The sequence below is a fragment of the Aspergillus brasiliensis genome (genome assembly GCF_001889945.1).
Source record: "Aspergillus brasiliensis CBS 101740 unplaced genomic scaffold ASPBRscaffold_1, whole genome shotgun sequence".
NCBI classification, from domain to species: Eukaryota; Fungi; Ascomycota; class Eurotiomycetes; order Eurotiales; family Aspergillaceae; genus Aspergillus; species Aspergillus brasiliensis.
Window position 1 is genome coordinate 1,430,897 of NW_027137442.1, and position 25,413 is coordinate 1,456,309.

At 50.6% G+C, this 25,413-nt stretch overlaps 9 protein-coding genes across 9 annotated transcripts; 6 read left to right on the plus strand and 3 right to left on the minus strand.

The window, feature by feature from the left end:
- Nucleotides 1-310: 310 nt before the first annotated feature.
- On the plus strand, nt 311-3,100 carry aguA (alpha-glucuronidase). Its single transcript, XM_067623511.1, has one exon. It carries the CDS (start codon nt 407-409, stop codon nt 2,924-2,926), a length of 2,520 nt encoding a protein of 839 aa, XP_067484528.1. The 5' UTR covers nt 311-406; the 3' UTR covers nt 2,927-3,100.
- A 480-nt stretch (nt 3,101-3,580) lies between these two features.
- Nucleotides 3,581-6,954, plus strand: ASPBRDRAFT_113998 (glycoside hydrolase family 35 protein; the record flags this gene model as incomplete). The annotated part of the gene is made up of 5 exons (XM_067616782.1): nt 3,581-4,409; nt 4,460-4,589; nt 4,651-4,759; nt 4,829-6,635; nt 6,737-6,954. 5 exons carry the CDS (start codon nt 3,581-3,583, stop codon nt 6,952-6,954), a joined length of 3,093 nt encoding a protein of 1,030 aa, XP_067484529.1.
- Nucleotides 6,955-7,051: 97 nt separating this feature from the next.
- ASPBRDRAFT_233647 (uncharacterized protein) lies at nt 7,052-9,385 on the minus strand. The gene has a single exon (XM_067622016.1). It carries the CDS (start codon nt 8,936-8,938, stop codon nt 7,148-7,150), a length of 1,791 nt encoding a protein of 596 aa, XP_067484530.1. The 5' UTR covers nt 8,939-9,385; the 3' UTR covers nt 7,052-7,147.
- A 486-nt stretch (nt 9,386-9,871) lies between these two features.
- ASPBRDRAFT_190604 (uncharacterized protein) lies at nt 9,872-11,342 on the minus strand (the record flags this gene model as incomplete). The annotated part of the gene is made up of 5 exons (XM_067620261.1): nt 9,872-10,227; nt 10,290-10,738; nt 10,788-10,911; nt 10,967-11,093; nt 11,145-11,342. The coding sequence occupies 5 exons, from the start codon at nt 11,340-11,342 to the stop codon at nt 9,872-9,874; spliced, it is 1,254 nt and encodes a 417-aa protein (XP_067484531.1).
- Nucleotides 11,343-12,309: 967 nt separating this feature from the next.
- Nucleotides 12,310-13,854, plus strand: ASPBRDRAFT_50205 (uncharacterized protein; the record flags this gene model as incomplete). The annotated part of the gene is made up of 5 exons (XM_067626499.1): nt 12,310-12,456; nt 12,524-12,905; nt 12,959-13,076; nt 13,122-13,305; nt 13,465-13,854. 5 exons carry the CDS (start codon nt 12,310-12,312, stop codon nt 13,852-13,854), a joined length of 1,221 nt encoding a protein of 406 aa, XP_067484532.1.
- Nucleotides 13,855-14,238: 384 nt separating this feature from the next.
- Nucleotides 14,239-15,900, plus strand: ASPBRDRAFT_112583 (uncharacterized protein; the record flags this gene model as incomplete). The annotated part of the gene is made up of 1 exon (XM_067616667.1): nt 14,239-15,900. The coding sequence occupies one exon, from the start codon at nt 14,239-14,241 to the stop codon at nt 15,898-15,900; it is 1,662 nt and encodes a 553-aa protein (XP_067484533.1).
- Nucleotides 15,901-16,607: 707 nt separating this feature from the next.
- Nucleotides 16,608-17,923, plus strand: ASPBRDRAFT_190607 (uncharacterized protein; the record flags this gene model as incomplete). The annotated part of the gene is made up of 5 exons (XM_067620262.1): nt 16,608-16,797; nt 16,851-16,918; nt 16,973-17,352; nt 17,413-17,477; nt 17,541-17,923. The coding sequence occupies 5 exons, from the start codon at nt 16,608-16,610 to the stop codon at nt 17,921-17,923; spliced, it is 1,086 nt and encodes a 361-aa protein (XP_067484534.1).
- A 911-nt stretch (nt 17,924-18,834) lies between these two features.
- On the plus strand, nt 18,835-22,437 carry ASPBRDRAFT_70737 (oleate hydratase). The gene is made up of 5 exons (XM_067629089.1): nt 18,835-19,228; nt 19,288-19,874; nt 19,943-20,282; nt 20,777-21,216; nt 21,275-22,437. Exons 1-5 carry the CDS (start codon nt 18,938-18,940, stop codon nt 22,338-22,340), a joined length of 2,724 nt encoding a protein of 907 aa, XP_067484535.1. The 5' UTR covers nt 18,835-18,937; the 3' UTR covers nt 22,341-22,437.
- A 673-nt stretch (nt 22,438-23,110) lies between these two features.
- On the minus strand, nt 23,111-25,387 carry ASPBRDRAFT_202298 (uncharacterized protein). The gene is made up of 2 exons (XM_067621628.1): nt 23,566-25,387; nt 23,111-23,491 (listed from the first exon to the last, which is right to left on the minus strand). Exons 1-2 carry the CDS (start codon nt 25,342-25,344, stop codon nt 23,381-23,383), a joined length of 1,890 nt encoding a protein of 629 aa, XP_067484536.1. The 5' UTR covers nt 25,345-25,387; the 3' UTR covers nt 23,111-23,380.
- Nucleotides 25,388-25,413: the final 26 nt, after the last annotated feature.

The following is a 25,413-nucleotide window of genomic DNA, read 5'->3' on the forward strand; positions in this document are numbered from 1 at the left end:
GGCTAGGTTGCTCCTTTTTGGATTGGCGAGTCCCGTGACTATCAGTTACCTGGCCACGACGGGGCCTTTCCCGATCGGGAGGGTCCTGACGCTTCACAAACATGCTTGGATTTAAGGGCCACGGAGATTCTCCGAGGCTAAAGTGTTGACACAGGGACTCGCAGGAGATCAAAGGGAGATTGCCGGCAAAAGTTGCCCTTGCCATGATGCTATCAGACCATACATTTTACCCAGCGCAGCAACAATAGGCTGAATACAAAGTTTAGCATGAAGTCCTTCCCCACGTCTGTGGCCCGACAATGCGGGGAGATCTTGCAGGCAGCTCATGACGTGTGTATATATGGGGATGAAGAGGCTGGTATTCCAGATCTCTTTGCGATGGCATAGCTGAAAGGAAGCCGCCACTATGAGGAGTTCGCATCTCTTTCAATTAGTACTGGCTCTTCTGCTATCCTTGGTAACAGCCGAGGATGGGTACGATGGCTGGCTCCGATATGCGCCCGTGTCCTGCGATCTGCATTGCCAACAGGCTTTACCGTCTCATCTCGTGTTGTTGAACAGCACCAAAGGAAGCCCAATTGAGACGGCAGGACGAGAGTTGAAAGCAGGATTCCAATCGATTCTTTCGAAGAACTTGACATCTCATACATTCCAATGCAACAGCTCTGCGTCAATTCTGGTGGCTACTTTGGATGAATACCGCCAAAGATGCCGACACATCAACGTGCCTGAACTTGATCCGGATGGCTTCTGGTTACAATCCGAAGGAGAAACGGTCCGAATCCTAGGCAACAATGCCCGCGGAGCCTTGTACGGAGCATACGAATATCTCTCAATGGTGGCGCAGCGGAACTTTTCTCATATAACGTATGCCACGAGTCCGCATGCGCCAATACGTTGGGTGAACCAATGGGACAACATGGACGGAAGCATTGAACGAGGATATGGGGGCGCGTCGATATTCTTCAAAGATGGCACAGTGGTGGAAGACATGGCACCTGTCGAGCAATATGCTAGACTGCTTGCATCTACCCGAATAAATGCAATTGTCGTTAACAATGTCAACGCGAACGCAACATTACTGTTACCCGAAAACATGAAAGGCCTAGGTCGTATAGCAGATGCCTGTCGACCATACGGCGTTCAGATTGGAATATCGCTGAATTTTGCTTCACCCGAGACCTTGGGTGGACTAACGACTTATGATCCGCTCGATCCTGGTGTCATTTCATGGTGGCAGAATATTACCGATAGCCTCTATACCTATGTACCAGACATGGCTGGGTACCTCGTCAAAGCCGACTCAGAGGGCCAGCCAGGTCCAGATACATACAATCGCACGCTCTCACAGGGCGCAAATCTCTTCGCTCGTGCGCTGCAACCGTACGGGGGTGTGCTCATGTACCGCGCTTTCGTCTACAATAACAACATAAACGAATCGGACTGGAAGGCTGATCGTGCTAAGGCAGCAGTGGAATACTTCAAAGACCTGGACGGTCAGTTCGAAGAGAATGTCGTGATCCAAATCAAGTATGGCCCGATCGACTTTCAAGTGCGTGAGCCTGCCTCACCCCTTTTCGCCAACCTTTACCACACCAACACAGCCATAGAGTTGGAGGTTAGTCAGGAGTACCTTGGGCAGCAATGCCATTTGGTGTATTTACCTCCACTCTGGAAGACAGTCCTAGATTTCGACCTACGGGTAGACCACAAGCCTTCGATGGTCCGCGATATTATATCCGGGCAGCGGTTCAACCGAACGCTCGGGGGCTGGGCAGCCGTCGTCAATGTGGGCACCAACAGAACATGGCTGGGTAGCCACCTTGCTATGTCCAATCTGTACGCTTACGGCCGTCTGGCTTGGAGTCCGACCGACGATTCTGAGCAGATCCTAGAAGACTGGACTCGTCTCACATTCGGACAGGATCACCATATCATTGACACTATCTCTGATATGTCCATGACCTCCTGGCCTGCTTATGAAAACTATACAGGCAACCTGGGCATACAGACTCTGACGGATATTCTGTATACCCACTATGGTCCAAACCCAGCTACGCAGGATGGTAATGGCTGGGGTCAATGGACACGTGCTGATCACCATTCTGTCGGCATGGACCGCACGATACGGAACGGCACTGGCTATACCGGCCAGTACCCGGAGGAGGTTGCTCGCGTATACGAATCCCTAGAGAGCACGCCAGATGACCTCGTATTGTGGTTTCACCATGTACCATGGACGCACCGTCTGCATTCCGGGGTGACCGTTATCCAGCATTTCTACAACGCTCACTATGCGGGCGCAGAAGCTGCACAAGCATTTGTCAGACAATGGGAGTCTCTAGAAGGGCTCATTGATCGCGAGCGATACGAAGCCATGCGGTCACGACTGGTCTATCAGGCGGGACACTCCATTGTCTGGCGTGATGCTATCAACAACTTCTACTACAATATGACCGGAATCCCAGATGTGGCTGGACGCGTGGGTCACCATCCGTGGCGCATTGAAGCTGAGAGTATGTCATTGGATGGATACCAGCCGTATACGGTCAGTCCATTCGAGGCTGCTTCTAATACTACTGCAATTATCACAACGTCTAATTCCACGACTGGGATGGCGAGAAGCACCATCAGAGCCCCATCGGGAGTATACGACATAGGGGTGAACTACTACGATCTCTATGGTGGTCAATCCAAGTGGACGTTATCTGTGGGTGGTAGTGTAGTAGGACAATGGGTTGGGGATATGGAGCATCAATCCCTAGGCCATACACCGTCTATCTACCTGGATGGTCACTCAGCCACTCGGATTACGTTTCATGGGGTCGGCATTCGGCAGGGTGATGAGCTGAAGCTTGTTGGTGAAGCAGATGGGGTCGAGCCTGCTCCGGTGGATTATATCGTGCTGCTGCCCAGGCGTGGTTGACTGAATTTACAAGGTCCTATGCACTATGTAATACAATGTACTATCTGCAGATCGACGTTCAAGTGAATTCACACAACATTAGTCTCCTTGGCAGCAAGCAAGCCTTATATACTTAGTTGTTCCGCTGCAAGCCATCGGAAATCGTGATTTCCTGCTCTTCAAACAGAAAAAAGGAAGACGATCAATTTTTCATGTCAGAGATCAATCAGTAGTGCGGCTTGGGACTTCATCACAAGACCCCATCAAGTAACTGTGGTCAGGATGCACCCTTGACCGCATTTATCCTGTGGTTGACGTACACCTGACAATCGCTATATTGAGTACAATATACACCCCACGATCCCACTACTCGGTCATCTATTATACCGATGAGACAATGAAACTTCCCCCCACATCAAGCGTCAGCGCAGTGTGATGTCAACAAGCCGGTTAAATTGATGTTCGACGTCTGATCGCCGGTCCCCCGCATTCCACGCCTTGGGCATTGTTGATCATCAACAACAATATGGCCAGATGCCGATGATTAGCCGACTGCCCGCTTTATCTTCAATGAAAGATGTCGAAGACGCCCAGGTATAAAGAAGTGCTACTGTGGAGTGGCTCTGGAAAGGATTCGAAGCTGTATTGAGCCATTCGACTGCACGCAAAACGACAATGAAGGCCTCTTTATTGCTTGCTGTTGGCCTAGCTGCGAAGGCTTGCCTAGGCCTAGTCTCCGCCCCAAGATATGTTCGTCAAGACAATGTTACAATTTCTTCTCTCCAAGACATTGTGACGTGGGACGAGTACTCCATTCGGGTTCACGGAGAGCGCATCCTTCTCTTGTCGGGAGAGTTCCATCCCTTCCGTCTCCCATCGCCCGGGCTCTGGCTCGATGTCTTCCAAAAGGTCCGCGCGCTTGGGTTCTCCGCTGTGTCCTTCTACGTCGACTGGGCTCTCCTTGAGGGTGAGCGAGGATCTATCCGAGCGGAGGGAGTTTTTGCGCTCGAAGGATTCTTTCAGGCTGCTACAGAAGCCGGTCTTTATCTGACTGCGCGCCCTGGTCCTTATATCAACGCCGAAGTTTCTGGGGGCGGATTTCCCGGCTGGCTGGAACGGGTGCACGGCCGGATCAAGACTACGGACCAAGGCTACCTGGATGCCATCACTCCCTATATCCAGACGATAGGGCGAATCATTGCGAAGGCACAGATCACAAACGGAGGCCCAGTGATTCTAGTTCAACCCGAGAATGAGTACACGGCTTGCGTCCAGGATGAAGGCTACACGCAAGTCAACAACTATAGTATGCCCGACATTAACAGTTTCTGTCTTCAGAAGGAGTACATGGCATACGTGGAAGAGCAATATCGAAAGGCTGGGATAGTCATGCCGTTCATCGTCAATGATGCCGATCCTGTAGGCAACTTCGCTCCCGGCACGGGAGTTGGCGCTGTTGACATTTACAGCTTCGATGATTATCCCTTACAATGGAGCACAGCACGTACGTATCCCTCTTCTTTGATCGAGCCACTATTAACTATCTTTTTCCAGCACCCAATCCATCGGACTGGTCAGCTTTGATAAGCCCACTGCTCTCCTACAATGAGACCGTCCATGTGGAACAGAGTCCGACCACAGCGTTTTCCATTTCGGAGTTTCAAGGGGGAGTACCTGACGCTTGGTATGCTACTATCTGATTTCTCTTATGATGAGGAGCGACCTAAGCTTACACTCTATCCTAGGGGCGGTGTTGGTGTCGAGACCTCAGCTGCATACATCGGTCCTGAATTCGAACGCATCTTCTACAAGATAAATTATGGCTTTCGCGCTGCCCTCCACAGCCTTTATATGGTGAGTTGGCTACTATGCTCGCATATGAGCTTTTACTTCTCTCTACTAATATAGCATCTGTGCTACCAGATCTTTGGGGGTACGAATTGGGGCAACTTGGGCCATTCTGGTGGTTACACCTCGTACGATGTGGGCGCGGCTATCGCCGAAGACCGGCAGGTCTCGCGTGAGAAATACAGTGAATTGAAGCTACAATCCAACTTCCTACAGGCATCTCCTGCTTATCTTGAGACGCACCCAGATAACGGGAGCTATGGGATCTACACGGACACGACCTCCCTTGCGGTAACGCGGTTGGCCGGGAATCCTACCAACTTTTATGTGGTACGCCATGGGGAGTTGACCTCGCAAGAGTCGACTTCATATAAATTGCGTGTGGATACTACCGCAGGAAGCCTATCAATCCCTCAGCTGGGTGGCTCACTAAACCTGCATGGTCGCGATTCCAAGATTCATCTGGTCGACTACAATGTCGGCAACGCAAGTCTGATCTATTCCACGGCTGAGCTATTCACCTGCAAGCAGACAGGCTCTAAGTCTGTGGTGGTTCTCTACGGAGGCGAAGATGAACTCCATGAATTTGCCGTTCCTGCGAGTATAGGTAACCCGACCTCGATTGAGGGCGACAGTTTGCAGATCCAGCAACTCAACTCAACCACTGTAATACAATGGGCAGTCCAACCCTCACGTCGGGTTGTGCATTTCGGCAATACCCTCGAGGTGCATCTCCTCTGGCGCAACGAGGCATACAACTACTGGGTCCTCGATCTGCCCGTTCCAGGGCTCATAGGCCGACACGTCTCCCACTCACATATCAACCGATCCGTCATCGTCAAGGCCGGGTACCTCCTACGAACAGCCAATCTCAATGGCACGTCACTCTATCTGACAGGCGACATCAACGCTACCACCACCCTCGAGCTCATCTCCTCACCCCAGCCAGTTACCAGTATATTCTTCAACAACCAACGCGTCCAAACCACTGTCACATCTGGCCGCCTCACCGGCACCCTCGCCTACCACAAGCCCAATATCAGCTTACCAGATCTCTCAACTCTCGACTGGCACTACATCAACACCCTCCCAGAGGTCCACGATCCCACATACAACGACGACCTCTGGACACCCTGCACGCACACCACAACCGCAAACCCACGCAACCTAACAACCCCAACATCTCTCTACGCCAGCGACTACGGCTACAACGGCGGCTCCCTCCTCTACAGAGGCACTTTCACGGCCACCGGCAATGAGACCTCTCTCTACCTCCTCACCGAAGGCGGCTACGCCTACGGCCACTCCGTCTGGCTCAACAACACATTCGTCACCTCCTGGCTAGGAAACCCAGCGTCCCTCTATTCCAATCAAACCATAACTTTCCCATCCTCCTTCACCCCGGGATCAGACTACACACTAACAATCCTAATCGACCACCTGGGCAACGACGAGAACTTCCCAGCGAACGGCGAGTTCATGAAAGATCCACGCGGAATCATAGATTACACACTCCACGGCCGCGACGACAAATCAGCCATATCATGGAAAATGACAGGCAATTTCGGTGGCGAGCATTACGCTGGTCTGACTCGCGGTCCACTCAATGAGGGGGCATTATTCGCTGAACGAAAGGGATATCATCTCCCTGGTGCGCCCATAAATACCTGGTCGGAGAGGTCCCCGTTCGTCGGGTTACCAGAGGATACGAGACCCGGGGTGGGATTTTTCGGGACGAAGTTCGATTTGGATATTCCTGACGGATATGATGTGCCTATTAGTGTGGTGTTTGAGAATAGTACTAGGGTTGGTGGTGATGGATCGGGACCTGCGAGGTTTCGGTCGGAGCTGTTTGTGAATGGGTGGCAGTTTGGGAAGTATGGTATGTTGTCCACAGTGTCCAATTTCTTCCCCCCTTTTATTTTTGGGAAGGTGATGCATCGTCCTTGATCGGATGGAGTAACTGATTGGTTTCGTGTCTAGTCAATCATATCGGTCCACAGCTAAGCTACCCTGTCCCGGAGGGCATCCTAAACTACAATGGGAGTAACTATCTTGCTGTGACCTTGTGGGCTATGGATGAGGAGTCGTTCAAGTTGGATGGGTTGCGGTTGCAGGCTAATGCAGTGCTGCAGAGTGGGTATCGCAAGCCAGGTCTTGTGATGGGAGAAGAATATAAGGCGCGGGTTGATAGCTACTGATCTCGTAGGCTGCTTCAGGATTTGAAGTGGAGGGACAGAAGCAATCACTGCCCTGGACATACGGTCTCGACCAATTCAAGGCTCTATCGAATCACTGGAAATCACCTCTAACAGGTGGTCACGAAATACACACTGGCTTGAACATCTCCTTTACCCCCCTAAATATCTCATGGGATGTGTATCTGGCATGCCCTTAATCTGTAGACACACTTGTTCGCAGATCCTTCTCTCTGGGTGCTCCTTCCACTGTTTTCAGAGGCCTCGGGGATGCGCCAAAGACACGTCGTAACGTGCAAGGTGCATAACGATCAGCGACAGTCACGTTCAGGAGTGTCTCTGAGTCATTCCCACTGACAAACGTGTTGCTGGCAACCATGGTATGTCTTCGGCCCAAGGCAAGGGTGTAAGTTCCGTGGTTGCCGTATTGATAAGCTGAAGCTGAGGCGCAGCCGCGAATGACCTGATCGACTAGATGCGAGAGGGTCACTTCAGCCTTCATGGTCTGTATGTAGATCCAACCATGTACACCGAATGTCGACGTGCGCTCAGGCATCCTCTGCGGTGATATGTGAAACACCACACCGATGGCTCTTCCGGATGTGTCTTGTAGCTTAATGGCAGCCCATGTCTCCAGAGAAGTTGAGTCATTGGAGGTAAGTTGCAACCTGCTATTCTCAGCGTCCCAGATCCGTGATGGGTAGAATTCCGTTATGCTGAGACTCGGCGCTCTGGAATCATCTTGGTCGATGTTGAATTGACATGTGAGCTGTGGTCCCCGGTCGGGAACATTGGGCTGTGATCGAATATAGAGGTCTCGAGTCATGGCTCGGGTTTCGAGTCCCAGGTCAACTCTTACTATCCGTCCGCGGGAGCTATCGTAATCGATATCGTAAGTGTTGTCTGAGCGAAGCGTAAGAGGAATAGCCAAGGCGCCTGTGACATCATCCTCATAATGGCAATCCAAGAGCGCGAGGCAAGATTTATTAGAGCCAGATGGGGATATGACGGGGAGCGGTATGTGGAGGCCTCGATTGGTCATTGTGTATGGCCCGCTGTTACGCGGACGAGACCACTGGACGACGTTCTTGAGAAAGCAGGATGAAGACGGCGCAAGGACCGTGTATTGGCTCTCTTGCTCAATATCACAATAGTTCCACGCGAAGATGGTATGATCGTCCGATCTCTTGATGATTTCCTCCTGAAGTCTGATAAATGCAGCTTTGCCTTCGCCATAGAGAATAGGCATATGGACGCCAAACAGACCGACGAGGCAATATGCCTCATCTTCTACTTTGGACGTTTGCCTCCTAGCAGCCCATGACATCTTCTCTGCGACACAGATTGATCTGAGCGACTCCTTAGTATTTGTGGAGTCCCTGAGAACTCTCTGGGCTATGCCAGTAATGGTAGAGATCAAGGCTGTCATTGATACTTTCGTACCAAGGAAGTTCCAGCCAGACCCATAAAAGGTCACATCCTTGGGCGCAATCAACTCCTGCAATGTCCATCCTCGAGTGAACCAGCGGCATCTTGCGAAGGGTCCATTGACGAGTGCATCATATTTACTTGGTCTTCGCCATCGAACGGGTTCGACAGAGCTACCGGCTTGCGTATCGAGCGGAACTCCGTAGTCGCTTGGGACATCAGACAAGTAAACATAGCACTTGCTTGATTGCATATACCATTTGAACATGGAGTTAATGGCTTCGGACAGTTCCACACTGCTGCTTCTATTGATACAGCAGGTATCAACCCAGGCGTAATCCAAACCGTCCCTGGTCGCTTGCTGACAGACATATTTGATCTTGAGGAACCCTTCCTTTCCTATGACCCGATCACGGTACCTAGGACCCGCTGAGAGTGTCTGAATATCCTGGAAAGAAACCTCGTCCTTTCCCCACGTATGTGAGAGGATTGCATACTCGGGGATATCACTGTCGAAGTATTCTTCTAGCTGAAATGTTTTCGTGTTGATCAGTCTCATTTTTGCGCTCAGGTCAAGACTAAGGAAGATATGTACAAAGCAGAAATTGTAAAGCCCATTATGAGCTATTTAGGTGGTAAGGTGATTTGTTCCTAACCTATCAGTTGGCTGCTACGTGGCAGACAGCATGTACAAGTCGGCTTCTCCTATGTAGACATTCGAGGTCAACTTCTACCGCTAACTGGTGATATGGCGCGGATCAAACTGTCTCATGCCTTGTGTCAACAACCGGGACAACGAAGGGCCAGATTGTCGCTGAAAAAGGGTCCTTGCTGCCTCTGCACTGCCCATGGATGGAATTCTCTAACCTTTCTTATAGGTCAAACAGCTTCGCCAGTGCTGGTCGTGTTTCATATAAGTAGGGTTCCCGGGGACCAGGGATCTTTTATTCTCTTTTAAATCTCTTGTTGTGACTTAACGCACCAACACAGAGTAGAACCTAGAATAGGACGGCTACCACGTTACTAAAAGGTTTCAATGTCGCTAATAAACTACTGGTTAGTATCAGTAGCAAGAACCGGGACTAATGTTATGGAAGTGTCGAAGAACAGCTCACTAGTACAAGTACTCATTGTCCATAATGTGCAGATGGGAGCGCCCACTAGAATCGAACAACCGTTCGATGAACTGTTCCCTGTTTCAGAGTATAGTATCGTGACTTGGTGGTGATGAGAAGACATGACTGGATCAGCTGACCAGCGCATGGTAGTTACGACTGGACCACGTGTCTCCGCTTCTCAATCGAGGACAATGGCTTCAGGCCCTCTCATCTATCTCGTTCATATCTCAACCCACCTTTGTGCTGGCAAATTCTACCTAATAAGTCTCGATTATCTTGCTATTATTAGATGTGACAGATGGCTTGAAGTGAATCGCGTGAGCCTGGATTGATACTATACCCTGACCCTACTTAGTACTTCATCAGTCTCTCTGTCATAAATGGCTTGACCGCGCTAATCTACTGTCTTCAGCAGTGTCTTTCAGCTCGGCCTCGATGATGCTCTGTCCGTCACCAGGGGGTGCCCAGAACTTCACAACCCTGAAGCCAGCCGAATCCAGCACTTTGGTCCACTGGCTAGCCGTTCGTTCCATGCTGTTACAGAAAATCAACATCTCCCAGTCCCACATGGCTGGCAACATCGCGCAGTCTTTGTCTGCCAATACAAATTCCTCGATGATCAACTTAGAATATCCGTTTTTCATGGCTGCTGCGAGATGACTCAGGATCTGGCGACTTTCGTCGTCTGACCAGTCATGAAGGATAAATTTCATGTAATACGTACGCGCACCTGGGAGACCCTGTGTTAATCTTGGGAAGAGAGGGGTTTTCAGCAATACACTAGGAACTTACCTTGAATTGGCTGCGCCTGGAATAGGTCGAATGGTACATGCTCGATCTTGGGGTGCTGGGTAGCTTCAGCCACGACATGAGGCAGGTCTTCCAAGATGAGCCGTCCCTCTACCTCAGAGAACTTGGACTGAAAAGCGACCAAATCGTGGCCACGTCCACCTGCCACGTCTACTAACAGTACGTCACTCTCACTCCCATCGAAACCGTCAATAATCCTCTCCTTGACAGGAAACCATTCAAGCCAGCTAGGGCGACTACCGCGGTCTGCTTCCATGAAGGTATTGCAAGCGTCTAAGAACCCCGGTTGTGTCGGCACCCAGTCCCACAGAGACTTGTCTGTCTTCTCTGCGTACTGTAAGGCACCATTCAGGGCACCGGATGGGTTTTGGAAGTTGGTGTTGCGCAGAAACTCGGGTACCTTAGCCAAGGTAGGCATACCGATATCGAAACTAACGTTCTGTCAGTAGTGCAGCCATGCCATCTATGTGATTGACTTACATGAATCTCACCACGGCCCCACTGAGCCTGTCCGTCATTTGCCTTGTCATTGTTGTGGAGGTATAGACCCGCACATCATGCTCTGCAACGTACCCAATTCCTGCAAGGACGCGCAGCACTCTCTCTGTTCCGAAAATATCTTAGCAGCTTTTTTATTGATCTGAATGGGAGAGCAGTACCAGTAAGTACTAGATCTGCCCCTTTCGTGGCGGCCAGATCCTCCAGAGTCACTGGACCATCCCGCTCACTGAGCGTTGAAAATATGCCAAGGTCCATCGCGATGCGCACACACATCACATGAGTGGGCTGGTACGGGTCAGTCCTTTATGCTCATTAATTCTTGCAGGAGCTTAGTACCGAATAAGCTAGATTATACACTGCATCTTGCGGCTTCTGAAACTCCGCCACCAGCTTCTGAGCGGCTTGCAGGGCAGCCAAGCGATCCGCTTCATCATGACTACCCTTAAACGCATCTGCAGCCTGCGCGACCTGTCGAATTAGACCGTCGACTGAATTCTGGGAAGCGCCATGGGTGTGAACACTATTGGTAGACATGATGAAGGTATGCACGGGTAGCAGCAGTGCAGGGAACAGGGGAGAAGGAAAGGCCTGCCTTTTTACAATGGTCGGGGTTCTTGTTGTTCTGATTCAGCCAAGTACAGCTATACGACGGCCTCTTACTCGAGATGGAAAGAGGCGCAGGACAGTGCGCACCGGAGGTGGACCTGTCACCTCGATCAAAGGAGGGGGTAAACGTCTAGGTGATCCCCGAGCTGTACTTTTGCTCATCAACGGCGGCCCATAAGACCAGGCTAGGCCAACTAGCATTTCTATTGTGAGATTGGGTTGGACGGGACCTGTAGGGGCCCGCCACCGGCTGTCAGTTCCATCATTTAGGCGCCGTCCTCCCACGCACCACACGCTCTGGCTGCATTAGCGCCGCGCCGGTGCCTCGCGGAACAGGTCTGGATATCCCGAGCCTTAACTTAGGCTCACCTCCCAATCCATCAATATGTTCGGAAAAGCAACATGCAGTGGCAGAAGTCCGAAACGCTTTCGAGGACTCCTGGGGGGTCATTGCGCGCATTGATGCTATACCATAGGCTGCCCAAAATTTGGTCCGTACACACTCATCTCGTCTATCTAATGGCTGGATGAAAGATGCCGGTTGTGGGTTGGCTTGGTCCAGGTACTTTGCAAAAGCACAGGCCTAGAGAACCCCCTTATAGGTGGGTCTTTTTGACATCTGGTGGGCGATCGCTTTCCCATGCTCCGACGGTCAGATCACAGTCAAATCCCGAGTCATGGGCATCCCGATCGCCGTGTGTTGATAGTCGATGTATCGCTCGTCGGCTGAACAAGGATCCTCTTTGTCCCTGTCTAATAGTCTAGCAAATAATAAATAGATCAACAGTATCGCCCGATCGGGAACACGCCTGTTCGATACACCTTTATATCTCAACAGTGTTGTAAAGACTGCCCTCATCTTCTGAACAGCAATGCAATCTTGATTCTGGTCACCATGCCCGCCGACAAAGGCCCCCAGATCACTGCCGTGTCATGGAGCTTCGGGAGCGTGTCAATCATAGTCGTCGCCATTCGCCTGTACACCCGGCTAATACTGACTCGCAAAGCAGGCTGGGACGACTTCTTTATTGTTCTTTCCCTGGTAAGCTAACCCTGCAAGAGCCTATAGCATAATACCAGGGCTAACCCAAGCATTTGCATGGATGCAGCTGAGTGCTATTGTATGTTCTGGGCTAGCCCAAACAGGCGTGCATTATGGGCTGGGGAAACACATGGCCGACATTCCCAATGCCGAATGGAAAATTGAGGCCTTTAAGTACACCGTCATCGCACCCAACTTCTCCATGGTCAGCACCACGACTGGAAAGCTATCGGTCGCCGTCTTCCTTCTGCGCTTAATGGGCAAGACAGCCTCTCCGGCAAAACGATGGTTCCTCTACATCTTCAGTGTGATATCCATTGCTTGGAATGTGCTGGCCATCGTTGCCATCATGGGGTATTGCCGGCCTGCAGAGAAGATCTGGCGGCCTGAGGTTCCCGGCTCATGCTTCAGCCTAAAGTTTCAGCTGATCGCTGGTATATCGCAAGCCTGTCAGTATCAACAGCGCATACTGGCCACACGTCAAGCTAATAGTACCACCCAGCATTCAACGCATTCGCCGACCTTACCTTGGCTTTGTTTCCAATAATCATCTTCTGGTCCGTCCAGCTGCCCTGGAAAATGAAGCTAGGGGTGATAGGTGTTATGGGCGCGGGAATATTGTAAGCATATCCAATGGCCAACAAAACTCGAACTAATTCCAAAAGGGCAGCAGCAGCAACATTGGTCAAGGCTGTGCTACTAAAAAGCCTTCCAGCCCATTCAGACATAACTTGTAAGTACCAAAGTTCCGGGCGGGCCCAGACATTCCGAAGAGCTGCTAACATTAGGATTCAGGGTCATGGGCCGATATTACAACTTGGTACTCGTAAGTTCATCCCCTTCACCATGGTTCATGATCAATAAACCAAAGACAAAACAAGCTAACACCGTTTCTCTCCGCACCCACTAGAATCGAGGTAAGCAGAACCTTCTGACACCAAAGTCTATCTATCTACCCTATACTTTTATCATGCGCTAAGTGGCGCCCCCATCCGCTCCATCGAAAAGATGTACGTGATCATCATCTGCGCCACTCTCCCTACTCTCCGACAATCATACAATTTCGCCTTGCATCGAACACGCTATCTAGGTTCATACTATAAACACTCCCACTCTGAAGCAGCAGCAGCAGGAGGAGCAGGAGCAGCAAGACAGAAGCCGATCCCTCTCGCTCGCCGCCAACCCGATCAATCGCTTTTCGAGACATTCGCCGACGAAACCGGTTTGGTGAATGTAGCTTCCCATGAAGATAGTTTCGTCTCGCCGGAAAGAGGCTCGAATCACACGTCCATTACCAAGACTACGGAGATCGAGGTCCACGAGGAAAGCAAGTCTCGAGGGGAGATCGATAATCCTCATTTCCCACGTGCAAATCCGTTCAGAAGAGACCATCATTAGGATAGGACAAATGGGTTATTCGGGGGAGGACGATTCGTATGTTAGCTAGATTCATCTTTCGTTAGTGCAAACGGGAGCTTTGAGTGTACGACAGCAGTAGTGAGCGAACTATTGCTCTTTAGCTGAAACCAGCAACGATTGTCTACGAGATACGCGGAGATAAAAGGACTGAAGACAATAAACCATTGATCGTTTAACCTTCAGCTCAACGGCGAAAGGGGTCATCTCATTTTTGTCTGTGTCATAATCAGCCAACATTAGCTTATCTGTTTCCCATTATCTCCAACTGCAACCGACAGACAGTCAGCGGGCCATCAGTATCAATACCGCTTACTCCCAGCGAACCACAAAAGTAAACCCTCCTCCTCCTTGACTATCGAGCTCATGGCATGTCCACCTACCGGAACCTGCCCAATCATCTCTCCATCTCTCGTGACCAAGGCCACTTTCAAACCGAAAGAAAAGCGTGCAAGTGTTAGCGAGTGCGAAAGCGAACGCAACAGCCAAATTCTCAATACTAACACCGCCAACCCCGACGTCGAACCGCAACAGACGGGTAAGGACAAAGATGTCCGGCAAGACTACGGTCATGATCGCGATCACCCTACTGGATTGCCTGAGTCCACCACATGCGGCATGGAATATATGCCGATGAATGGCTTCACGTGGCACAGCTTGCATGGAAGTCATGACGCATTAAGTGTGCCAGAAGTGGATGAGGAAGGGCTAGAAATACCAGCCGAAAAGATGAGCGTGGGAGATGAATCTGAGGCTACATCATCAGCTGTGGATACTCGGACATTGAAATTGAATAATGTGCTTGGGAATAGAAGGAAAATTGTTTGGGCAGCGCCGCTTCCCATTGGGGCGGCCGCGCATACTGCTGAATGTGGTCCCCATGGTGGAGGGCCCTCTGGGGTTAGTGTGTCTTCGAAGGCTGTTGGAGATCCCATTTTCGAGGGAATATACGGATATGATGCAGGTAGCAGCCATGGTGTGAGTGGCGGTGATTGTGAAGATAGAGAGTCTGTGGAAGATGATGGCGAGGCTGATAGACTTGGAACGTCCGAATTTCCCGCATTTAGTCAGGTTGACTACTTTACGCAACATAAAAGATTAGAAATTCGGACGACCGGGCTTCCCATGAGACCAAAATACTCTGCGGCCACGGCTAGAATTCCGTGTCGTGATACCGTATGGGCCTTCATGGATAGAGGTGATTCCGAGTATGGGGTGCCAACGGCAGCAGATTTACCCTGGGAGATCCGAACACTGCATGAGAAGACCGAACTGAACACTATTGCGGCCTATCTTGCTAGCATGCGACGAAACCTAAAAGACTTAGACGTCAAATTTACTTTTCACTACCGCCCGGTGTCCTTCATTGACAAGGCAGATCGTGACAAAAAGATTGGGGGATACTCCTCCTCCGACAAGCAAAATGCACACACCGTCGCAGACCTGTACATGCACACAAAGGACGATCGGAATTGGGGAACGCTCTGTGTTACGAGAGAGCATCATATCCAAGGACTGGTCTGGCACTACTGGGCAGTTGCTGCTATCTTGCCACCCAAGTCGCCATTTCAGTCGGGAGATGAAAAAGGAGTATACCTTCTCATGTATGATTCAAGGCCGCTTAAGGAACCGACCAAAAAGCGTGATCAGCAATGTTGGGGAAACTGTATGCGTCGTGATCAGTACAAACTACTGATGGAGATAGGGAAGAATTTCAAGATCATTGGACTCGCAATTAATCGGAACCAGCTCTCGGTCGAGGGAGAGGACGATCCGTTGCGTCTAACCCTGTGGTGGCTATGGAATATTGCCCGGTACGACGGGGGCTTTTATGAGAGGGACGGCGAGCTTGATGACCCACGCTGGAGGTTGACAGACTCCAGATGGCTCCACTTTGATCAAGATTGGTCGAGCAACGTGCGAACGACACTGCGGTCGAAAAATGTTAAAGAATGGTTCTCGGAGCAACAGCTGGATGAGCAGATAACACATGAGCGGAGGATTCAAGCACATGTGGTAGCTGCGTAGGGGCAGCAGATCCATTGATGCGGCATAACAAGAGTGCAATTGACATTTTGTCTGCCATTCTGCAAATTCAATACTGAGCTTTGGCAACGCGGATAATGTAGGCGGCTAAATTCAACCTGAGAGCCAGAGATGGAGGGTATCCGGAGCGTTAGGCGCCTGCGGCCGATGTATTCTGGTTCTAGACCCAGCTGTTTGGTTCCGCCCGTTGTGGTGATGCAGCCGAGATGAAGCGGAGCACTCTCTGGGTCGGCCTGGAGGAGCTGGGAGAATATACTCAAAGAGGAATAAGATTACCTACAAAGGAACAGAGATTGCAGCGATAAGCCAATCATTATGAACTCGCGGCTGCTCATCGGCGGCAATCTGTGATTTGGCTGAGCTAATCTGACCTCCGGCCTCTCAACATCAACGGAAGGTACCCGGGGATTCCCGTTTGACTCTCGGTGGTTGGGAGTGGTCGCCACTGCTGCGGTCTCGTTGACATCACTAAAAATTCGGCCGACTAGGGCCCCTGTGTTGCTGCGGCGGTGCGATCAAACAGATTCTTCCGGTCGTGCTTATTCGGAGGACGCCGTGAGGATGAATAAGAAAAGTATATAGCCCTGTATAGATACTATCCCTTCCGATTACCTCGCATGGAAAACACTCATATCAACTCAGATGAATGCGTCGATGCAAGGCCGGCTTTCTGCATCGCATGAGCCTCCATGACGCCACTCAATCATTGGGGCATCACCCTCGTTGTTGTTCCCATTGTGTCATGTGGTGTGACAACCCTCTTCTTCATTCTCCGACTGTATTCTCGGCGACTTGTCCGTCAGAAACTTGACGCCGGGGATATCTTGATGAGTATAGGGCTTGTCTTCTCATACGGGCTGACCCTCTGCATTGTGATCTGTTAGTCAATCCACCACCCCGGTCTTGGTGTCAGTTAGCTTACATGTATCCAGCTGCGTTCCACGGCGTTGGCCACGAATTCTGGTCCCTCTCCAGGCCTACCAGAGGGACTGTCACCCTGGTGAGTATACCCACATCCCCCACTTTGGTCCCAGTTCTAATCAAAATGGGTTAGCTATTCTGGTGCTCTACGAAATTCTGGGTATTAACCCACGTCTTCGTGAAGATTTCCTATATCGTTCTTCTCCGCAAGCTTTTTGGAGCCATCACATATTGGCGGAAGCTTACCACCGCATTGATCGTGATCACACTTGCCTGGGGCATCGCTGCCACCCTTTTGAGTATCTTCCAATGCTGGCCTGTGCAGTATTTCTGGATCAAGCACATTGAGGGGACCTGTATGCGTGGGCGAAATACCTTCTACATCGTGTCTGGGTCGGTTGCGCTGGCTGAGAATTTCGTCTTGGTTTTGGTGCCCTTGGTCGTGGTATGGCGGATGAAATTGTCGCCCCGACAGAAGGGGGAACTAAGCCTTCTGTTTGGATTTGGTGGATTGTATGTTTCTTGCCACGTGAGCAAACGAACTGGTTGACTGAATGGTGCTAACAGTGATAGGGTCTGCGCCGTCGGCTTTTTGCGTCTGATCACGTTCAAGAAATACGTGACGGCAGATGCTACCAGTATGCCAGCCCATCTACCCTTCTGGACGGTGATTGTTAACGAAAGTTGCTAATGTGTGTCAGAAAATGGATATCTCCAATCCATATGGTCTATCATCGAACTTGATCTGGGCATTATCTGTGCTTCGGTGATCTTGATGCGTCCGATATTCCACCGTCTCGCAAATTTGATTAAGAACAAGTGTTGCGCGATTCGTAGCCAAACATCAAAATCCAGCTGCTCTTCGAAACGCGTCCAGATGATGAGTCCGTTATCGTGGCCGAAGCCGCTCTCCTTTGCCGGTACAGGGTCAGTGGATGAGTGGTCGCAAGTGCGAGCTGAAGCATACAGTACGCGTGTGCATGGTAGTATGGATGAAACACACAGTTTAGCTGGGATACGGGACATCATGGTTGAGGTGTCGATTGATCGCGAGATGCGAGCAAAGGAGGAGATGATGGTCTAGCACATGACTCCTCCCTCCGTGTCAGCTGATCATTCACAGGGTGCTAGAGTACTGATTCATATTTATCTGTCAATAGTAATATTTTACTACTACCATACTATTTCTTGTCTATCTTATGACAACGTCCATCAGTAAGGGGTTGGAAGACCGTCCTATACCCGGTCAATGAGGTTGATTCAGGGTAACAAATGGCTACCTGGTGTATAGGATCAGTTACAGAACTTTGCTTTCATGGTAATCCCATGTTACATTTGAATATTTCTAACGAAATCTCTCGTGAACGAATCATAGAGAGGTGTCGGAGCATAACTGCCACTGAACAAAGACATCCGGTTGATTGATTGATAAGTTGTGTTACGGCACAGACCCGACTCATCCCACTCTTCCTCCAATCCCGCGGTTACGTGCATCATTATTCCGTGGACAAGTTATTTAGCACATGTCATTTGTGTTTCATGAGCGATGGCGTATCTTTTCGTCTATCCAGAAATACGCTGAATACGACATTTGGCCTTCGAGATGCTACGTCTCATAGGTCGTCCCGACCTCAACCAGCGTATTGCGGATAGACAGGATGCTCATACGATCTCGGATTCATCTCTCCGGCCACGGTTATCGAGCCTGCTGTACATAATCTTCGTTTGTTCGGCCATGACTGACTTATCATGTCGAATGATCGGCCCAAATGATCGGCACCCCGCGCTCCCCATCCTCGGTCCGCGTTCCGTTGATGGTGGCATATGAACTCGTTGACTATGGCTGCAACTATGGAGGAGGTATACCACGGGACTGGGCTGGTGACCAGAAAGGAATGCCTGGTAGAATGGTAGAATGGTAGTACTACACAAGGACGCACCATCTGTCTTCAGTTCATGCTACCATACTAGTATATAATGAGCACCATAAACCGACGTTCTTGATGGGAGCCCCAGGGTTATCATAGATCTAGTATATTCTCGTATCATCAAACACTTGTCGAATCATCATCCCATCAACTAACAGATTACCATCATCATGCCCCACCCAAGCAATTTTTCCTTCATCCTTCTCTCACCTTCGTCCTATCATGAACTACAAGTTTCACTTCCCATCACCCTCACTCTTGCCTTCCTCGCCTACCTTCTCCTCGCCTCCGCCCTCCGCTTCCAACGCGTTCGCAATCTCTACCGCGACTATCCACAGTATGCAATTCGTGCATCCATGTCCCAAATGACTGTCCAGGATGCATGGGCGATACAAAAGAACATGCTGCAACTCGAGTTCCCTACGACTGCAGTGAAAGCTCTTCAGTTTGCGCTCTTTCGGGTACTGCTCCTAGTGTCCTCCGTGGTTGGAATACTAACAGCATGTGATCCCCCATCTAGACATACGGCATCCCTACCATCTCATCCCTCCTTCTGCAGACCTCCCAGTTCTCAAACCCTGCCACCTCCTTCAAGCGCTATGCGGACACGGGAGCCCTCATCGGCCAGTTTATGACATGCCCTCCTACCTCCTCTCGGGCACGCACCGCCATTGCCCGCACCAAGTTCCTACACTCCGGATACCGTGCCAGCGGGAAGATTCTCGAGTCTGACATGCTCTATACTCTGAGTCTGTTTGCCACGGAACCCATCCGCTTCGTGGAACGGTTCGAGTGGAGAGCAATGACGGAATTGGAGCAGTGTGCAATTGGAACTTACTGGAAGAGCCTGGGCGATGCCTTGGATATCAGTTATCATGCGTTGCCGTCGGGAAAATACGGGTTTAGGGATGGTCTCCATTTCTTGGAAGAGCTCCGGCAGTGGAGTGATCGTTATGAAGAAGAAAACATGAGACCTGACGAACGGAATAGATTGGTCGCGGACAAGACGATGGATGTCATTGTTTATGGATTTCCTAAGTGGGTGAGAGGCGTTGGCATCCAGTTCGCCACCTGTGTGATGGACAACAAATTGCGAGATGCGATGATGTGAGATGTCTTGCATAATCCGTTCTTTATTGATACCTTATGCAGACAAGCATGTGCTGATGAATCAGGTACGATGCGCCACCCGTGGGGTATCGGAGGATTTTTACGGGACTCGTCGCCCTACGGAAGTATTTCCTGCGATACCTTGGGCTTCCTCGGCCGATCAATCTCCGACAAGAGGTTTTCAGTGCTACTCCTAATGAAGACGGTCGGTATTATGTTCAGATATGGAAAGGGATGCCGTACTACGTGAAGCCAACAGTCTGGAACCGCTGGGGTCCGGCGGCGTGGCTGACGTGGGCCCTAGGCCTTCCACTTCCCGGCGATGCTGGCGATACCTTTTACCCCCGAGGCTTCGATGTAGCTGATCTAGGACCGAAGCATTTTGAAGGCAAGGGCCGGAAGTCAGTGGGTGACATTGTAAATGTCTTGGAAAAGGAACACAGGGGGCAATGTCCCTTTGGTTGAAACAGTGACCGGCCGTGAATATGTTATAGTAACCAGTTCTAGAATGGACGCGAAGGACTTTTACTAGAACAAATATGAGCCGGATCGCCTACAAGGCCTATCCTGCACAAGCAAATCATCCTATCGTCAGCGTGGGTCTAACCGTTGCCGAACCATGGTTCTTCCACGGTGACATTGTAGGAAGTCAGCGATCCTTGACATCAGAAACCTTCCCGCCACACCCGGGCAGTCCAGAACGCCCTGGCCTTCGGTTTATATACCGGTTGAATGTCCTCGTGGCTATCTTGATTCAGTAGTGACAACCATCGCCTGCCATGTCTTCCATTTCGGCACCGCCAAGTCCTCCGCCTGAGCGCCGGCCGCCAGATAGGATGGATGCGTGGATTCTAGGGGCCGGCATCTCTTCTCTGACTGCAGCTGTGCATCTCATTGAGGAGGCGCATGTGCCCCCATCTCGTGTTCATATTCTCGAAACTCTCAGTCAAGCCGGCGGCGGGACTATTAGTACGGGCGATTCCATCAATGGTTATGATTTCCGCGCAGGGGGGATGCCTCCATTCAACGACGTCTGCATGGAAGAACTTCTCTCTCTGATTCCTTCTAAGACGAACCCAAACCAGACCGTTCTCGAGGAACTCGACAAATTCTGGGACACCGAAGCCGTCAAAGATCGCCCTCATACTCGCTTTCTCACCCGTCATAAACACGTTCTGGAACGCATTGACGCCAAACGAGCGAGTCTGGGACTGCGCGACCGCGTGGACCTGTTCATGCTGGCCTCAAAGTCGGACAAGTCGCTCGGCCGCTCGCGCATCTGTGATCATTTCAGCAAAAGCTTCTTCAAAAGCTGTTACTGGATGCTTCTTTCCACGACGTGAGTCGTACCTCTGTTCCTGTCCGAATGGCCATGCCTAACGACAATTCCCTCCTAGCTTTGGCATCAAACCCGTCCATAGTGCAGCTGAGTTTCGGCGCTACCTTCACCACTACTTGCACGACATCCACGAGCTTCATCTTCGCCGGAAGCTGGATGGCGGGCGTTTCAATCGGCACGAGTCTATTATCTCCCCAATCGCTCAATTTCTACGCTCCCGAGGCGTGGACTTCCGATTCCACACCAGAGTCACTGACATCATCACCACCCCTTCAAGCTGTGATCCGCACCGCGTATCGGCCATCAAAGCCATCCATGATAATGAGCCCGAGCAGACGATCAACCTGGGGGCGCGGGACATCGTGCTGGTCTCACTAGGCTCGGTTATGTCCGGCTCCACAACGGGCACCAACACGTCCCCACCGTCTCTAGAACTAATGGATATCGAGAAAGACTTGGACGAGAACTGGCTGTTGTGGCTAGAGCTATCCACCAAAAACCCTATCTTTGGGAACGCATACAACTTCTGTACCCGCATGGCAGAGTCCCGCCTCGAATCTTTCACCGTCACCCTCTCCTCCCCAGAATTCTTCAACCGCTTTATTGCCCTCACAGGCGATAAACCAGGAAGCGGCACATTCGTCACCCTCAAAGACACTCCTTGGCTCCTGAGCATCAATCTGCCCCAGCAACCTCTGTTCCCCGATCAACCCGCGGACGTGCACGTACTCTGGGGCTATGCTATGTACCCGGAGCGGGAGGGTAACTATATCAAGAAACCCATGCTCGAATGTTGCGGACAGGAGATCATGGAGGAGATATTAAAACAGCTGGACTTTCCTGTGCAGGGAATCCTCGACCATTCTATCACCCTTCCTTGCGTGGTTCCGCGAGCCGCAGCAACACTGTTGGCTCGCTTGCGCGGCGACCGGCCCCAAGTGAATCCCCCGGGAATCGAAAATCTGGGGCTCATTGGCCAGTTTGTCGACATCCCGGGGGAGGTGGCCGTGACGATGGATTATGGAGTCCGGTCCGCACAGATGGCCGTACGCCACCTGATGGGGCTGGGAGGCCATAAGTCATTGTCTAAGCGAAGTTCCGGCATCAATTTGTTGGTTTCGTAGGTTCATTATTCACCATTGACCGGCCTTGTTATTTTTATGTTTGATGCTTGCTGGCGTGTTTCAACACTTCCGCAGACAAGCCTGGGGTTATTTTTTCATGATACATGGTTTCATTATACTGGCTTTTCCCTTATACGCTGAGACTACGTCTTCATCTTCTTTCTTTCTTTCTTTTTTTTTTTTTTTTTTTTTTTTTTTTTTTTTTTTTTTTTTTTTTTTTGTGTGTCTGGCAAGATAACGTTATGACGTCAGATTCAACAATCTTCATCATGCGAATAACGGCCTCAAATCACTTCATTCCGATATCAAGCTAAAAAAGCCAGACAAAAAGCGCAATACCAATTTCTCAACAATGTGTCAAGAGCAGCGTCTTTTCTTTCTGTTTCTGATTCGTCGAACTTAGCATCTATTGTCAATGTTTTTTAGACGCGTTTTGCTGTTCTGGAACGCTTGTACAGTAGCAGGTAGTAAAATTGTATAATCTGCTGTTTTCACAAGTACAAAGTGGGTATGAGGTCATGGGTTCAATGATGGGTGGAGCACGTGCCCCCATATACAGCATCGATCGTCTGATATTATTATAGTCGAATGCTGAAACATCGAGTAGCCTAATACTAGCAGAAATGAAGAATGGTGGAGATGATGAATCAGGATAGGAAGTATGTGATGCTAGGACGTTTCCTACGGGTGGTAGATGATCGGGGAATTGAACTATAAGAATGATAGATCAGCCAGATATTGTGGAAGAGGTCGTTCTGCTTTTACGACAGGTCGTAGTAATCATTGAGGAAGTAGTATAATCTATACATGAAGTACATATCTCCTTTCATACAAGCGCCGACCAGACATGAATACCAAGATCAATCGATGTCCCTAACGATGTTTATACCGTGTAGATCATGAGATGCCACGTGATGCCGCTTCGTGCCAATAAGAGATGGTTATATCAATAGAAGTCGTGCCTATCGCTAATAATACACCCAGAATATATGAACCAATACCGCTTTATAACTCCAGGGGCCGCTGGCCAGAAGATGCGCTCAAATGTCAGTCGACGTCGGATCCATTCCCATGAATACTTTATACAATCGTCTGCTCACGGCCGGACCAATACGTGAGTCGGTGAGGGCGCCATTTTTGTTTGCTGATTTCTGAAGATAGAACAGTCAGTATTAACATGACGAAGCGCTGATCAAACAAGACAGTAAGCAGCAGATAACCATACCTTGACGTCTTCCAGCAGTCCCGGCCCATGTTTCCTCATCGCATTTACCAAATCTATCGCGCTTGGGTATTGTGTCGCAATGCCATATGCCATCGATGCTGTCACTCGGTTCACCTCCTGGAGCATCTTCACGAATGCGTCGGATCGGTTCTCGCCAGGCTTAACTTGTCCCACATCCATACAAAATGCGGAGTCATTCAGGTCCATCCGCTCACGGCGATACGGCACGGTGGAAATATACTCGGTGAAGTTCTTTATCCATTCAGCAGACTCTGCGGGAGAACTTGTGTGATGGATTAGACATGAGTGGGTCACTTGTAGATCGAGGAGAGCGTCTTCGACTGTATCGCTGTCTATAGGCGTCAGGGTCTCTGGTTGCTGTTGTTTTCTCCGAGTCGATGGACGGGCAGATGTATCTTCGAATTGTCGTCGCACAGCGGCTTGGTAGGCTCTGTTTTGAGCATTATTATTCTTCCGCATCAGACTCGTCAGGCCTTCGATTAGATAGATCGGTCGAGACTTGGGGTAAGCAGATTTTAGACGCTGAACGTGGTCCTTGATAGTGTTTCTTGGTTCCGTTGTAGGAGCCACAATCATGTTGATAAAATCTTGTGCCGCTAATAAGGAGAGGACATGCTCCTCTTCGTCGCGGATGTGAAGCGTGCACGGTTCCCAGTGTCCAAGGGAGTCATTGTATGTAGCTCGGACCTTGCGACGCCACTTGACGATATTCGGAATGGCACTGGGAAAGAAGGACAGGTCGACTTGGAGAAGGCGCATGATCTCTGTTGTCTGGTTGCCCACACTTGTGTCAGTAAATGTAGAAGCGAGGTCAACTAACATCTCATGCGTGGAATCCTTCTTGTCCACCTTGAGTTTGTTGACCTCGGCAATGTCCGCTGCCAGTTGCTTTTCGCGGGCTTTATCCTCCCTGGCTTTCTGCTTGCGCTCCTTTTCGAGTTGTTTATCGCGTTCTCTTTGCGCCTTAGCCGCCTCCCGTTCTCTGGCTTTCGCCTCCTTCTCTTCACTTGTGACTCTGGTGGTCTTGCGCTGGGGCTTCCGCGGTGGTGGCATCTCTTCAACTTCTATGTCATCGCTCGGAGCCTGGTGCTTGCGACCTCTCAACGATCCGGACACCGGTTCGCCATTGCTGCCGCGGGAACGATCTTGGAGGGTTGCTAGTATATTCGCGGTTCGACTCGAAAATGCGTTTGCTTCAACTCGCTGAGCCACATCAAGCAGATCGTCCACGTCTGGGAAATCAAGTTGGTCGCTGGACACTTGAATCTCCTCCCGCCGTGGTCGGTCGTTACTGCGGGTGTTGTTGAAATTTCCAGCATCATCATCGTCAATTGAGATAGGGTTCACCCCGTGTGGCCTTATGGCTTGTCTGACCGGCAGATTCTGTGTGGGTTCAGGCGCCGACGAGGTGAAAACGATGGGGTCGGATTCTCCATTCCAGGCCGAAGGTTTCGTAGGAGCGGGACCGTCCGAGGATAGAACTATGTCGTCATCGGAAAAAAGGAAGAGTGAGTTCTTTGCTGGTGGCAGGGGCACCTCTTTAGCGGGTGTGATCTCATGGCTCAAGCGTCGTCGTTTGGCAGGCTGATCGATGGGGTCTTCATAGGTAAATGCGGAGATGTCGATATCGTCGGAGAAGATGGAGTCCGAAGCGGGCACGACGGGCGGGTGAGAATGCGCTCTGCGGACGGAGAGGTGCTCACGTCTCTCTACTGGGGGCGGAGGAGTCGAGGAGAGGAGGTTGATGACCTCTGGCATGTTGCCCAAAACCACCAACAAGGCCCAACTTCGCGATGGCAATGGCGGGGATAAAGAACAACCGCCGAT